The sequence below is a fragment of the Myxocyprinus asiaticus genome, chromosome 38, assembly GCF_019703515.2.
Source record: "Myxocyprinus asiaticus isolate MX2 ecotype Aquarium Trade chromosome 38, UBuf_Myxa_2, whole genome shotgun sequence".
NCBI lineage: Eukaryota > Metazoa > Chordata > Actinopteri > Cypriniformes > Catostomidae > Myxocyprinus > Myxocyprinus asiaticus.
The window spans coordinates 22,482,018-22,498,173 of record NC_059381.1 but is presented as its reverse complement, the minus strand read 5'-3'; the positions used below and the strand labels follow the sequence as shown (position 1 = coordinate 22,498,173).

Sequence of the window (16,156 nt, the reverse complement as noted above, 5' to 3'; positions counted from 1 at the left end):
AAAAATCTCTCTTGACTCAGATATTACTTTGGAGGAGCTTGTTGAGGTAATTAAAGCCTTGCCAACAGGTAAGGCGCCGGGACCAGATGGTTTTGCCAGACTTTTTTGAATCTTATGTCACAGAACTGGCTCCACTTATGTTGGAAGTTTACACAGAGTCATTAAAGAAAGATGAACTACCACCAACCATGACGCAAGCCCTGATCAGTCTCATTCTTAAAAAAGATATGGACCCAAATAAATGTAAAAGTTATCGTCCAATTTCCCTGATCAAGTTAGATGAAAAAATATTGTCTTAACTTCTGGCTAATCGATTAAGTAATTACATCTATTATACATATAGATCAAGTGGGGTTTATTCATGGTTGTAGTTCTTCTGATAATATTAGATGTTTTATAAATATTATGTGGTCAGTAGCGAATGATCAGACCCTGATCGCTGCCATCTCACTTGAAGCCGAGAAGGCATTTGATAGGGTGAATTGGTCTAAATCGGAAGCTCTTGCTCTGACAGCATATTGCCCTGCCATGGCTTTCCAACCTGGCGCCTTTCAAGACATTAAGTATTTAGGCATTTTATTTCCAGCAAATTTGAGAGATAGACCAATTGACAAAGGAGGAAATTTTGTATTATTACTATGCTTTCAAACATATATACTTGGCCCATTGATCTCTTCCACCTGAGAGAGCCCCTCCCTGATACTATATTAAACAAGCGGTCCTTGCCCCAATCTCGCCATTGCAAAGTTTTCTATTAAACTGCCTGGAGAAGTAAAAATGCATCCCATTATTTCACACTTCAGTATGGACAAAGGTTTCCCATTTGCTCAATTTTGATATTTACCTAAATGTTTCCTCCAGCATATGGCTGAACCTCAAATTGTATATTAACAAGTCCCCCTTTTGCTGGAAAGAATGGATTGAGAGGGGTGTTGCTACACTTGGTGACCTTTATGAAAATGTAGCTTTGTGATCATTTGGAAATATAACACAGCAATTTGGGATTTATAGGTCTCAATTTTTCAGGTATTTACAGTTGTGCCATCTACTGTGTATTATGTTTGGTGGTAGTACACAGCCCCCTGAAGTTGCAGACACCCTCTGTATGGTGCTCACGGCCTTTGTAAAGGGGCATGAAACGTCAGTGTATTTATTATTCCTCGTTGATTCAAAGTCTTGGTGACGGGGACTTAACAGCTCTTAAGAGGTTATGGAAAAGAGATTTGAACTTGGTATTGGAGGACTGGGAGTGGGAGTGGGAAAGTATTTTAAAAAATGTAAACTATGTCTAGGGATGCAAGGGTACGCCTTATTCAATATAAGATTTTGCATCGTTTCTTCTGGACTCCCTCTAGATTATTTAGGCTTGGTTTAAAAGACACACCTACCTGCTGGCGATGTCAGTCATAGCCCACACTCTGTGGTTCTGCGTTAAGATTCAAGAATTCTGGGTAAGAGTTTTTAGATAGAGATTGTTTTAGGTTTTAGATACTCAAATTTCATTCTGCCTCAGACTATGTATATTGGGTGATGAGCGGTTATTAAAGTAGGTGACAAATATACAAAAAGCTGGGTCCAAACTAGTGTAATGATTGGCAGACAGATAATTCTTAGAGGATGGAAGTCAATTGGCACTCCCTCATTTAAAAAATCGTTCACCGAATTGGGCAGGGTGTCTGTGTTTGAACAGATGTCATATAAGCAGCCTGGCAGATTGGATACATATGGTAAGAAATGGGACAAATACATGACCGTTCTTGAAGGCTCTCTGTGAGGACCATGTGGAGAGAAACCTTTTTTTTTTTTTCATGTTTGTGTGTGTATACTCAGGCTTGGACCACTGGAATGTTTGTTGGGGGTTGGGGACTGGGAGGGGGATAGAGAATTAATGGGGGTTAAAGGGGGATAATGGTTGACTCTGAACATGTATTCTTTGCTTTATTCTGTATTGTGTTGAGAATCAACCAATAAGAAATGTTAATCTGAAAAAAAAATAATAATAAATAGGGCCCTATGATTTCCACGATGTGGAAAATTCAGATGGAACTGCAGAATCCTATCATAAAAACGGAATTAACAAATGCCAAATATCACGGAATTTGACATATTCAGGATAAAATGAATGTATGAATGCACAATTAATCAAATTAAAATCATGATATTCCTATTGTGATAATTAAAACACAAAAGGCTGAGATTTAATTAAATAAATATAACCTGCATGTGCTGCACACTTCAGAGTTATTGTGTAAAGCTGGCTGCTCGTACACAGAAAACACCACATTATTAGCATGACATGCACTCAGTTTGTGTATAAGATGACAGAGAGCAGAGCACTTATTCATTTTGAAGCATGTAGCACATGCAGACAATATATTTATTTATATAATTAAATCACAGCCTTTTGCGGATTAATAATTACATTAGGCCATATAGCGAACTGCTTATCCAGAGGTGTTAAGCATACAAACATACAACTGAAAAGGCTTCACTCGGTTTCAAGGCAAAATAAAAGCTCAATTTAACGAGATATGTGAAATTGAATAATAATAATAATAAATCAATAATAATTGCATTATATTAAAGCAATATCTCACAAGCAAGAGTGCTGTTGTACTGAATAAAAGTTTTCATCAATGCATTAATACTGTGATGCTCTGTTGTGCAGCACTGTATATGACTAAATAAATTAATAGAAAAAAAATAAAAACTGCAATGTGTTTTGGATTGTGCTCTGAGTATCTGTACAGAAGCACTTCATTTGATCATAAAAACTTTTACATATAATAAAAATAATGCAATGTTATGATGTAAAGTTATTGTTATGTTGAAAAGTTTTGTAAATTCATTTGATTAGAGAGGCTTTAGATTATAAAAATTAAATTCAAATTTAAAAAACAGAATTCAGAAAAAATTCAACAGAAAACACAGAATTTTGGGAAAAATAAAACAGATATAATAGGGCCCTAGCTAAAAACATAGTTTATCCGTTGTACAAACTCTCAGACTGTTGAGTCAAGCCCTTGGGTTACATTGCAATTTCATCATCTGTTCTCATATATTGATGGGTTCCTTCCCAAGAAGACTCCACATACTACTGCTAATACAAAGAAGTCTTTAGATTCCTTTGCTGTCACACTGATCAGATCTAGGCAGAAGACAGGCCTCTAAACAACACTTTTTCTCCAAGGATCTGAAAGGAGTGCGGCCCCCACCTTTTATTCCTCCTCTCCCTCCACCCACTCTGTTATGTTCTTCAAGTAGTTCTTTGTAACTGCAGTACAGATGGAGCTATTTAAAGGTTGCAGCTGAGAGCATGTTTATGGAGAGTGGTTTCCTTGAATAAGTGGCAAACGTGGATTTGGATGTACATTCAGACTAATATTTATAGGAGCCACGCTTTTAATTGCAATGTTGATTGCTTTCAAATTATAAAACCTGGCCATAACACAGTTCTATTATTATTATTACATGCAGGTCTAGAGTAAGTTTAGTGTAGGAAATCATATTTGGCCAATATGCACAGAACACACTTACAGAAAGTACACCATTTAGTCAAATAAGTGCTTTCGTTTAGTCTGAGAGGAACTGTGCCAGTGTTTTCAAATACTGCAAATTCCAGTCTCGCCTTCCAAATGTGGTAGAATAACAAGGATAAAACAAAACGTTAATAACATTCCCATACAGCAACAGGTGGAGGTTAACTATATTTGTAGGCAACTGGTCTGCAAAGCAGTGTTTTGTGTTATCAGAGAATAACCTGAAAAATTATTTCAGTAACTAAAACAACAGACAATTACTGGGGGTGGGTATATATAAGGTGATCAGCATACATACCCTGCTCCTGCATTCTTCTTCTTCTTCTTCTTTCGGCTGCTCCCATTAGGGGTCGCCACAGCAGCCCATCCGCATATTTGACTTGGCACAGGTTTTACACCGGATGCCCTTCCTGAAGCAACCCCCAGTGGCTGGGGGACTCTCACTCACACCTACGGGGCAATTTAGAGTCTCCAGTTCACTTAACCTGCATGTTTTTGGATTTGTGGGGTAAACCGGAGCACCCAAAGGAAACCCACGCATACACGGGGAGAACATGCAAACTCCCCACAAAAAGGCCCAGTTGAGCCAGGACTCCAACCCAGGACCTTCTTGCTGTGAGGTAACAGTGCTAACCACTGAGCCACCATACCACCCTTTGCCAGGCTGAATTAGCAAGTTTTTATTAAAGATACAATAAAACTGATCAATGGTCTCTAAAGATAAGACCCAACTAACATCAAGCCAGCCGTAAGACATGCATGGATCAATAAAGAGTAGCAAACAAGTTCCCGCTGCAGTTAGTGCAAATCTGTGCTTACATATTCCTGCTTCTGACGTCTTGAAAAATCACATCAAGAATGACAAAGTGGCAAGTCGGCACATTTTGATGTCATTCTTTCTCCTCCAGACCCATTCACACTCTCTGAGCCCTGGGTTTGAGTTTTGATGAATAATTTAGTACTTGTTCCCCCTTTTCTTGTAAAGTAGAACTCAAATGTTCACATCTGCCAGTGGAAAAGCATTAAGAAAATAATATGAAATGAAATATGAAAGTGTTTGATACTTTCATTTGCTGTATTTGCTAAGAAGCTTTTCATTTTATGTTCTAGTAGGTTCAAAAGACAGAAGAGAAATAGACTTTACACACGGTGAACAGTAATGGACAGCTGTGATACCACTAGAATGAGAATGGAGCGCATTCACAGAAAGGCATTGCATGTGTGAGACTGCCATCTGCTGTCTAACTCTGGTCATTCATCAATTTAGCTATATTTCAATTTTAACTATAGGGGAGACTGGGGTTAGTTGTCACATAATGAAGTTGTCACATTGGCTATATCGCAGTTACTATAAGATTTGGAGTGAAAAGTTTTTTGTGTATTCTATCTTCCAAACTAAAATTCCAAGAACATATTTTGTTTTAGCTCTTGAGCAAACAAGCAACACAATAAAACCACATTGGCATACATTAATACAAGGTGATGGGGCAAGTTGTCCCATTTGCTTTTAATGTCATAAATTTATACAATTTATTTTTTACAATATTTGTTGGCCAAAACATTCGTTTTATATTTTTGTACCTTTTACATTTTTGCAGTTTCATTAATTTTTTTGTGCTTCTTAATTGTTTGACTGATTAAATTTAGCTAAAAAGCCTAGCCACCTTTTTCAAAGGCAGCGAAATAATGCTTAGCACGTTCTTCCAATGCAGATGCAACAGACTTCCACTTCGCAACTTATTCCCATTACCAAGCACTATAATATCACTAACAACAGTCAAAAACGTAAACATTCTGTGTTTACTTAAAGTAAAGCACTTTCTCACTAATGTCAGCGTATGGACATTAGGTTTCGACAGCAATCCCGAATAGATAAGTATACAATCACACACATTTACATGGTAAAGTTACTGGACTCTAGCGCTCGCTGCAGGTGCCCTCTCTGTCTGTGTCTGTGTGTAAGAGAGAGAGAGACACAGACACACAGCACAGAGAGAGAGAGAATCCACGAATATGATGCGCTAGATTTCATTGCGTTTCTGGTTGTGCACTTCAATATGAAAACAGCCAAACCTTGGACATTTAGTTAACCTAGAAATCTGACCGGATGCTTTATTAAGGTTTGAAAAAGAGGACATGTCCATGAAAAGAGGGTGTATGGTCATCATAGGAAGGGTTGGGAGGGTTACTTTTGAAATGTATTCCACTACAGATTACAGAATACATGCTGTAAAATGTAATTTGTAACGTATTCTGTTAGATTACTCAAGGTCAGTAACGTATTCTAAATACTTTGGATTACTTCTTCAGCACTGGTAGATTTGTTCACTTGTTTTGACTATAAAAATTCTGCCAGTACAGTAAGACAAAATACACATGTTAAAAATACATTCTCTGAAAAACCTAAATATCTTATGCAGTGTTGTTTCTAAAACAAGATCAACCTAATTTATCTTGTTTTAAGGATTTTTTTTATATTTTTACAGGAAAACAATACAAGAATATGATTTTTGCCCTAATATCAAAGGTCTTACTAGAAAAAAGAAATTATGATCCAACGTGAATTTTCTTGATTAAAAAAATATGATCGTGCCTGGTAACATGTGCATGTAAAATGGCTAGAAATAGTATTTTTGCTTAGCATAAAGCTGACAATTTACACAAAGTTTATTTCTATTTCTTGTGCTCCAAACTTACTTCAAACTTACTTCTCTGTCTGCTTGTATGAATGTAACACATCATAAGAAAATGTTTCACCGCTGTTCAAATGCACTTTGGATCGCATCATTTATATGTATAAATGTTTTCCATGTTTTCCAGGACTAAATATTAAATGAAACAAATGACAATAAAATGCAAAGTAATCTCTTCAGTAATCAAAATACTTTTTGAATGTAACTGTATTCTAATACCAACAATTTAAACTGTAACTGTAGTGGAATACAGTTACTTATATTTTGTATTTTAAATACGTAATCCCGTTACATGTATTCCGTTACTCCTCAACCCTGATCATAGGTTCCATTTAAAAATCTTTCGATTTATGGCATTATTTCTGCATTAACAAGTGCCGCCTTCTCACGCACTCTGCCGACAACAACTCTGTCTCTACCTCATTCACATACACTCACAGTGCGACATATGAGATATGAACCTCGTAAAGATGATTAATAAAAAAATAAATTAATAAAAACAAGGAGCTTGGTTTAAAAGTTTTTCATCTTTGTTATCTTCCAAAATGATGGACATCATTTGGAATTATCAGTCAATGTTTAAAAAAAAAAAAGAAAAAGGCAAGTGACAGAGAATTAGTTTAATGCAACCTCTGCTTTTTACATCTGGTTTGACTCGAAATGTTTCAGCATTGGCAGCTTTTGTGGGGGCTTATTGCTGTGACATTCATTTTACAGTAGTTTTTAAGCCACCTGTAGTTGTTATAACAGCACATATTCATCCAGAGCCTCCGCTGCTCGCAATCACCAGTAACGTTTGTCTAGCTGATAACAACAACTAAGCGGAAATGTGGAGCATCCAAGGGGAAGTCTCTCATCGTAATGGCGCCATCCATGCAGAAGTCAAGAAAAAGGTGGACAATAGGCTGTTAATTGGCAGGTTATATTGTGAAAATTTGGTGAATAAAGTATGACAACATGATGTCAAAAGGGCTATACATATGGGGGCTGCCATGTTATGATCAGACGACCAGCTGAATACTACTAGCTTAATCTCAGTAACCGCCCTGTTACTGGAGACTTTCATTCATGGATTAAATTAATCACGGTTGACTGTGAATACTGAATTTCTACAATGGCATCTGTAACTGAAAACTATTGCGCACCCACAGCACTAAGTGACACAAACAAAAATGTTACTGAGTGCACCTTTAAGTTATGTACCTATACACAGTGTTGGGTAAGTTAGCCTACACTAAAAAAGTAATTAATTACTAACTACTAATTACATCTTCTACAGTGTAATTAGATTACTGTACTAATTACTCTGTCTGAAAAGTAATTGCATTACTTATTACTTTCTAAAACCCTTATCAACCTCGACCAGATGAAAAATACAAGGATAGACATGAAATTGTTCTTTTAATTCTTTCAGATAAATCCTATAAAATCAAATAAATTATTCATGAACTGGCCAAAGAATTTAAGGGGTCAGCGTTAAATTAGAAAACATATATTTTAACATTAGACGTTAAATTTCGATTTTAAATTCACTATTGTTTTATATAGAATTGTTCTATTGTCTATACAGTATTTAACACAATTACATCATAAGTAACTGTAATTAAATTACTGAAAAATTAAGACTAATCCCTTTTAATGAAAAATTAATTTAATTACAGTAATTAATTACTTAGTAATGCATTACACCCAACACTGCCTATACACAAACTGACTTAAAATGTTTAAAGTAACTATACTTGTTTTCCCCTATACTGTATCTTCCAGTAACCTCCATAGACATTAAGCAGGACACATCACCTCAAATTAGTGGATGACAGATATGGGTTTTTAATATGGTTGACACATAAATCATTATATTTGTTATAAAGATTCATACCAAACCCCACCCCAATCCTAAATATTTGGTTACAGCCTTGACATCTATCTACATTATATCTGAAGGCATGATTCTACTTTTAACATTTTCATGGATGAAGCTTACTTTTTAGCCATGTGATAGGTAAATGAATCAATCAAAGAATAAAAATAAGAATGTTAAGCTATACAAAATGCTTATGGACAAGAGTATATCCATTTAACCTTTCACAGCACAACCTGGTCAAGAATAGGCCTAATGACCCTCAGCACATTTCAAAATGATGGGCTCATCACTTAGCTTGCTATGCCTTTGTACGTATAACTACAATGAATATATATCCCTTGAGACTACCTGTCACCATCCCATCAAAGGTTTTAATTAGACTTCAAACTTAAATTAAGAAAATTATGCCAAAAAATTGCTAATATGTCCGTTTTTTTTTTGTGAGTCATATTACTGAAATTTAGATTTACATAAGTCATATCAGTAGAAAAAGCAATGATCAACTGTGGCACCTAATGTTAAATCGAATTAAAGGGGTCGTGACATGCCTTTTTAAATTACTTTAATATGTTTCTTAAGTTTCACTTATAATACTAGTATAATATCATATATTTGTAAATAGGCCCATCACGATAATTACATTATCGACCTCGATCGTTTTTGATGATCTCGATATTGCCCATTGTGTTTGCATGAGTGTTTGTTTACATAAGAATTAACGTCACCAACATTTTAGACAGTCACGCTGCGTCTGTCCTCTCGTCTGCTCTCTGTGTCGGAGGCGGGGCTCAGGCAGCTCCACACACACACAGAGCGGACAGCGACAGGTGAAGATTACGTGTTACTCGAGGCTAATAGGTGTTTTTCCTGACGACTGCATAATGCCAGCCAGAAAGTCTGGAAGAATAAGTTCAAATGGACTTGGTTTCAAAGCCGCATTCCACAGCTCCGGTGTGGGAACACTTTGGCTTTAAGCCGAATGAGAGAGGAGAGCCCATTAATGTAAACAATCCGGTATGTCGACTTTGTTTAAAAACAGTGGCAACGAAAAGTTGCAATACAACTAACCTAAAAGCTCATCTAAAACATAACCATCCCAACCAGTTTTCCGAGCTGGGAACAAAAATCAGATGAGATGGAGAGGGGCCATCCCGACTTAAATTTTTTTTTGACATTCCAATTCCAATATTTGAATATTCTTAAGAATTAAAAGTTCATTGCTCTTTGAGAGGGTGTACTTGCATTATTATGCTATTATATTATCATTATATCAGTGGCATAAAATGGTCTTAAAATGACAATAATATCGTTTATCGCAATTATTTTAACTCATCCTTTTACTACTTCTTACCAGACTAAAGGACTGGCAACCCGACCAATGCCATTAGCAGAACTGTGTTGAACAGGAAGATGCTCTGACCGTTCATGTGGTGTGATATATTAAAACAGTTTCCGTGCACTGGGTGACAGACTCCTGCCGCAGCCAATTGCATTGAAGCATCAGTTCTCTTCCTGTTGGTGGGTGTTTGCTACCTGTGTGAATGAACCGAATCGACACTGGAACTTAGCGAGATCATATTGTGGACTTTTTTCTGCTGGAATTATCACAGCGGCTATGGACTGTACGACGAAATGGCTGATGCGGTGACCACATAGAGATATTTACCGTTGCGCGTGTGTGTTTTTTTGTATTTTCATTTCCGTTATAAACAGGAAACACTCTGTGCTGTCGTTAGCCTGTGCTAGCTCGCGTTCAGTGTCATTCTCCTGCGCTTTTCCTGCTTTCATTCTGATCAGGAATTTACGTAGAGCCCGACGAGATAATATAATATATGTTAAGGGTTAAAGAGTGCACTATCATCGGACATTTTTGTTATAAAACACTCATGCCAAAGTCTGAGAGGTTTTACTGCTGTTTGTAGCATGTTAGCTGTGTGGCTAGTGATACTGAGCTCGAGAGCAAAGATATTCGTTAAACAATAACTCGAGAAACGGTTCAAAAAGATTACATTTAACATGTACGTCATTTTTGTTTGTTTTGGTGCTTGGTAGGTTGATACATGCTGATATTTAATAGTTCAGCTTTGTGTTTGTCATGTTAGCGAGGTGGCTGTGTAACCACACGGTTTGTTTAAAGTTCTAATAATATTGGCACCTCAGTAACATTTTTTGTGAAGTGTTATTGTGTGGTTTGCTGTACATTTGTTTTTCTTTACTGTCTTTATTCGGGCAGAATATAATGTCACAACTGCTTTAAGCAAGCTATCACACCCATGCTAAAATTAGCTGAAGTTAAGGGGAAAACTGGACTGGTTTAAAGCTAAGACTTTTGCTCTCTCTCTCCATTATGTAACATGACTGTTGCTTACTGAGGATGGTCAATGTTTTTCTTTCTTCAACTGTAGAGATTAGCTACTGCCATTCATATTGAGATGAGATTATATGATATAGTTGAGATGGCTATAGTCCTAGTGTATAGGGAAAGAATCAGTCTTTAGTTAAAAATCAAGGTGGTTTCATATTTACATATCGGTTGTAGAGGAATTGGGAAAGGTTTACAAATTTGTTAAGAAAAAACTAGCAAACAGTGATTTATGAAATTATATTCTCAGGACTCTGAAGCTGCATATTATTATTATTATTATTATTAAGAATGACAGAAGCATATTAATCCAGTGGTGGCATTGCCAACAATTGCCTAAAGATCTTCTGCAGTTGTTCAATGATAGTATGCATATCTGTTGACATCTTTAAAGTTAGTTTAGATAAGGCCCTTAAGTGAAACCAGTTTGCTACAAAGAAATTTATATTTTTTAAATAAATAAAAAAACTTAATAGGATACCTGTTCTAAATCTCAATCAGTTCATTGTAATACAAATGGCTCGTGCTCCAGAATCATTAGCACACCACAGATTGAAAGGTTGACCATGTTCAAAATACTTTGATCTGAAGTATGTCATCAGAACAGCTTGTTTATTTATGGAATTGTGTTTATTTAAAGTGCTGGAAAGTTTTAAAGAAACCAAACCAAGCAGTTTTGATGATCCCTCTGGATGAATGTTTTCATGTAGCCCTTGGGTCGGAGTTGTGCCAGAAACTCTTGATGAACTGCACTGTAAACAGGGGTCTGCTCGAGGAACATGTGAATGATCAGTTGATACTGAAAGAACACCGATCAGAACATTTTCTGGATTGGCCCACTCGCTGCTAGTTTTTGGGCAGCCTTTCATTTACAAGTCAAACAAAGTCCAGCCTGGGGTTTCCAATGGAAGTACCAATCTAGTGACTTTGGACAGGGATCTTCAAGAACTCAAAGCACCACACGTCTGGGTTGTCTCATTGAGAAATGATAAGATGGGCTCTCAAGCTCTTCAGATATTGCGGCAGGGAGTGTGGGCCTCTCTGACTGGAGGATGGTATGTGGATCCTCATCAGAGTACCTTCTCCAACTGCTTTCACCTCTACCTCTGGATATTCCTCTTGGCCTTCCCCTTTCTTCTGTACATGGTGAGTTCTTGCAATTCTTCCTCAAAGTTCCCCAAATAAAGAATGCTTTTATAGACATCAGGCCACATGGGCACAATGTTCCTTGAAACATTTTTAATTTCTTATGCAGTCCAAGGTTTGTGGAATTTAGGAGCTTGACGTCACTACTGTTGTGTCAAAATTTTCCCCATTGAAAGAGTTTTAAGACTTAGAAACTTTGTAGTGTCTAGTCAAGTTACGGCAGCTGCACATGTGGATAATTTTATTTTTTGAAGCTATTTCAGTGTTATTTTCAGTTGGAACCAAGATATCATTAAACATTGTCAGTGTAATAAAACTTTTTTTTGTAATGAATTTAAAAGTTAAGATGTCCAATTGCTTTGTCTTGCTAAGACTAATTTCAAAGCTAACATTGATATATTCTAAATATTCACAATAAAATAGTTTAATGCATCATTTGGCAAAATTATAGTTTGACTGAACTGTTCTAAATCTGTTAGTTATAATAAAAAATCAACCCCTGGGACATGAAATAGCCCAGAGATGAAGAAACACCCTTACAAGCCCAGTCAATGTTATTGACCATGCATACAAAAAGGAATAATTAAACAGAAATCAGAGATTTGGAAATCATTGCTGTGTTATCACCAGCTGGTTGTAACATTGTGCAAACAATGAATGCAAAGCATGTGGATAAACGTCAAATGTTATCACACCATTACATTAGTGATTGTTGCGCTTTTTCACCTTTAGGTTTTATTTTACAAGATTATCTGAGCACCTTAAAGAGCCCATATTATGCTAATTTACAGGTTCATGATTTTATTTTGGGGGTCTACTAGAATAAGTTTACATGCTTTAATGTAAAAAAAAAAAAAAAAAAAACATTTTTCTCATGCTGTACATTTCTGCCAAACCTATTTTCATTCTCTGGTTCAAACGCTCTGATTTAGGTCCTGTCTCTTCAAAGCCCACCTTTCCGAAAAGCCCAGTCTGCTCTGATTGGTCAGCTGGCCTAGTCTGTTGTGATTGGTCAACCGCTAGAGCGTGTGTCGGAAATGTAACGCCTCTTACCATAACTGAGTTTCAGGCTTCCTTAACAGCTGTAAGCACTATTGTAACTATGGTAACAATGGCATCGGTGTTTGCCGTATCAGTTTGAGTCCGATAATGAAAGTTTGGAAGAACAAGCTAATCGACCCGAACTCCTTTGCAAGCACGACTTGAGCAGGACGTTTCACAGTGGTAAGTTTGAATTTTGTAGCTTTCTTACAAGTACACTATTGATTATTGTGAACCTAACAAAGCTTCAAGTAAAAGACACGTAGTGCATCTAAGTTAGTCATCTTTTGCTGGAATGGGTGTAGCCGAACTTATTTCACCCGAGATATGAACAGAGAGCAGAGGCTTACTCCCGGTTGGACATTACAGGGTGTATTAGAGAGTTAGTGAGCAAATTAGCCATGGACTACCGATAGCGGCCGTAACATTACAGCTTGTGATTATATAATTATATAAGACTATTGAGATCGACCATTTTGTTACACAGTTTTAGGTAAAAGCTCTCCCACAGCTGAAAAGTAAACGCTTACCAAAACATTAACATTACATAGCAAGTTAGCCGAGCACTACCGTGGATTGCAGACGTAAAATGACCGTTTGTAAAAATAAATCCATTTCCCATTTTACATATTGTCAGAGACTAGGCAAGGACATTATGAAATCAGACTTATTGCAAAAGTTCATAGTCCACACTGGAAGGACTTTCGCTGTATATGGTCATCATGAATTTAATTTGAGGTTGTAAGTGTTGTTGCAACCTATTGTTGGGTTCGAGTCCACTTTAGTCGAGTTCGATTCTTTAACCAATGAAGTCTGAGTCCAAAGAGTCGGACTCAAGACCGAGTCCATAACAGTCTGAGTCAAGTCCAAGTGAATCTGTTCATTAAATCTGAATTGAAACTGCAACTTTAAACTCAGATCAATATTTTAAAAATATTTTAAACTTCAGAACTAAGGAAAATAATGTGTCAATATAAATGTAACAAAAGCATATTTCTGTTCCCTTTAATATACATTTCTCATTAGTATCCTGCTGAGCAAACTTTAAAGTGGTTTCAGAGCAAACGCATTTGCTGTAAGTGTATAAAAAAACACTCAATGATAGTGGTGCACCGATCAGGAAATTTGAAACCGATACCGATCTCCGATTGTTTAAAAAAAAAAAAAAATGTAACACCAAGATCGGCCGATACTGATACCAATTTTCTTATTTTTTTTAAGTGCCCTTTGCCACACTTTAGCAAGTTATATATTTACAACAGATACTAATACATTTTTAAAATCAAAAGTTGTATTAGTTAACTTTAGTTAATGCACTATGAACTAACAATGAGCAATTGTAATTTTATTAACTAACATTACTATTAATAAAGGCTGTAAAAATATATTGTTCATTGTTTGTTCATGATACCTAATGCATTAACTAATGTTAAAGAAATGAAACCTTTTTATTAAGTGTTACCAAAATTACATTAAAATTACATTAATTGTGAATTACTAACATTTATTTGTATTGAAAACAGTTATTAATAGTACTGTTGTCAATAACAAAAGGTCATTGTGACATACTGGCAACCAGTAAAAACCATGAGACCATCACACACAGCAGAGATACTTACAAAAATAAGAAAAATATATAAATTACAAGCTCTAAAACTGCTCCAGTGAGAAATCATTAATATCTATGATTTGTTTACTGTCTTTGGCATCTTGTTGTAACACAGATCACTAATTATTAAGCAAATGCATAAAGACGTGGTGGCATTATTGAAGGTTAAACAGTTACATCTGTTATTAGTGATAATGTGACCAACATTAATCTGATTTAAATTGGGATCCTCACAGAATAGCGCCGATATTGAGAGCGTCTGGAGAGCGCGTATGTTTGATTGATACCGCGAGTGAGCATATTGAAGGGAGTGAAGCTGAAAGTGCTCAAACAGTCTCTATCGCTCAACACAACGTCTGATTGTCACGACTCATGTTACATCATGTATACTAAGATTTGTATATGCATGTTTATTTGTTGTTTAATTTGTTTTTATACCCGTTAGCAGCCTCTTTATCCTCTCCCTGCTCACAGTGCAGCAAGTCAGAATTACTACTGTAATGTCTCTAGAAAATGGGCAACTTAATATTCATACACGTGTAATTCTTACACATTTTAAAAAACAAAATGGCATATTCATGTGAATTACATCATGTCTGAAAGTTTAAATTCGTGAATGCTTAGAATTGCCAACAACTCACCCTCCAAAGGCCACTCTGTCATGCATCAAGGGCTGAGCAAACTTTCATTCATTAGAGTAGCAGTGTATGTTTGATTCCCTGCTTGCTGCAAAAAAAAAAAGATCGGCCCTGATTCTAGGCACGATCACCGATCAAGGATTTATATGAATATCGGATGATTTCGATCGGTGCATCCCTACTCAATGAACAATTCTCTCTCTTTTTTTGCTATGTCCTCCTACACACATCTTATGTTCTGTCGACATTTCAGTAATTAGTTGCTTTTTCCCCACCACTAAACATAAACTAAAGACAGTAGACTATATAGAAAACGGTCCAACTGAGTCAATACAACCAGGGTTAATATAGTTTTAAATTTTAAATTTGATTTCTTTTATTTAAATTTGTCCTTTTAAAGCTGAGTTTAGATTTATCTTAAAATTATCCATAACTTAAAATAGTCTATACTGATTTGTTTTGTCTCTATATGCCGGGGTTTGGGAAAATACATACAAATTATTCAAAATAGTAGTAATAAGAGCTTGCTAAAAAGTTACATCTCATGATTTGACAGCAAATGGCATGCTGGTAAAGCTGTTTACTTGCAGAACAAAAGCGGTGGAATTGACAAATCTACCTTTGTCGGTTTGTTTTTGCTTAAAACGTTTATGATCTTACCCTATTAAAGAAACACTTTTTAGGTGACGCCATGCAAGAAGCAGACGCGTGAGCGACTGGCTCTGCGCATTTTGCTAGTTTTTTAATTATTTTCATGTTATAATCCGGTGAGATACAATACACCCAGTTGCATATTTGCACTTTGAGGTAAACATGGCAAAGAAGTCAAAATCCTCAGACACTGGAGACATTTAAAGACACTTATGTGTTCAAGCTGAGGCCTCTGACGGGACAGTGAGCCAGGGACATGATTTGGATGGCGCGTTGGGAGAAGATATTCAGCGTCAACTGTCCAACATCTGGGTGATGCTGACGAAGGTTGTTGCTGACTTGGAGGATCTCGCTGTAATACGTCGATCGATTCCTTGATCATAGTGAAGCAAAAGTGTGTAAGCCCCCTAGAGTAACATTGACGCTTTACAGGATGTGTAAAAATCTTGGTCTTGCAGATATTTGTAGACTTTTGAACCCATCTAGTAAGGACTATACATTTTTTTCATCAGTCCATAAGATTTATTCTAGAATAGATTTTTTTAAATATATATATATATATATATAAGTCCCTCATTTAATCTGTTGTTGATTGCTCAATTGGAAATATCTT

At 36.2% G+C, this 16,156-nt stretch overlaps 1 protein-coding gene across 6 annotated transcripts in view; it reads left to right on the top strand.

Moving 5' to 3' along the window:
• The first annotated feature begins 9,620 nt into the window (after window positions 1-9,620).
• The window catches only part of LOC127428732 (pecanex-like protein 1), a 46,014-nt gene continuing 39,478 nt past the window's right edge, over window positions 9,621-16,156 (top strand). For all 6 annotated transcript variants that reach the window (XR_007895187.1, XR_007895188.1, XR_007895186.1 and 3 more), the window contains exon 1: window positions 9,621-11,604. Coding sequence is in view for 3 of the 6 variants with exons in the window: in XM_051677302.1 (XP_051533262.1) it covers window positions 11,452-11,604 (153 nt within the window). In the remaining 3 variants the exon portion in view is untranslated. The remainder of the gene's footprint in view (window positions 11,605-16,156) is intronic.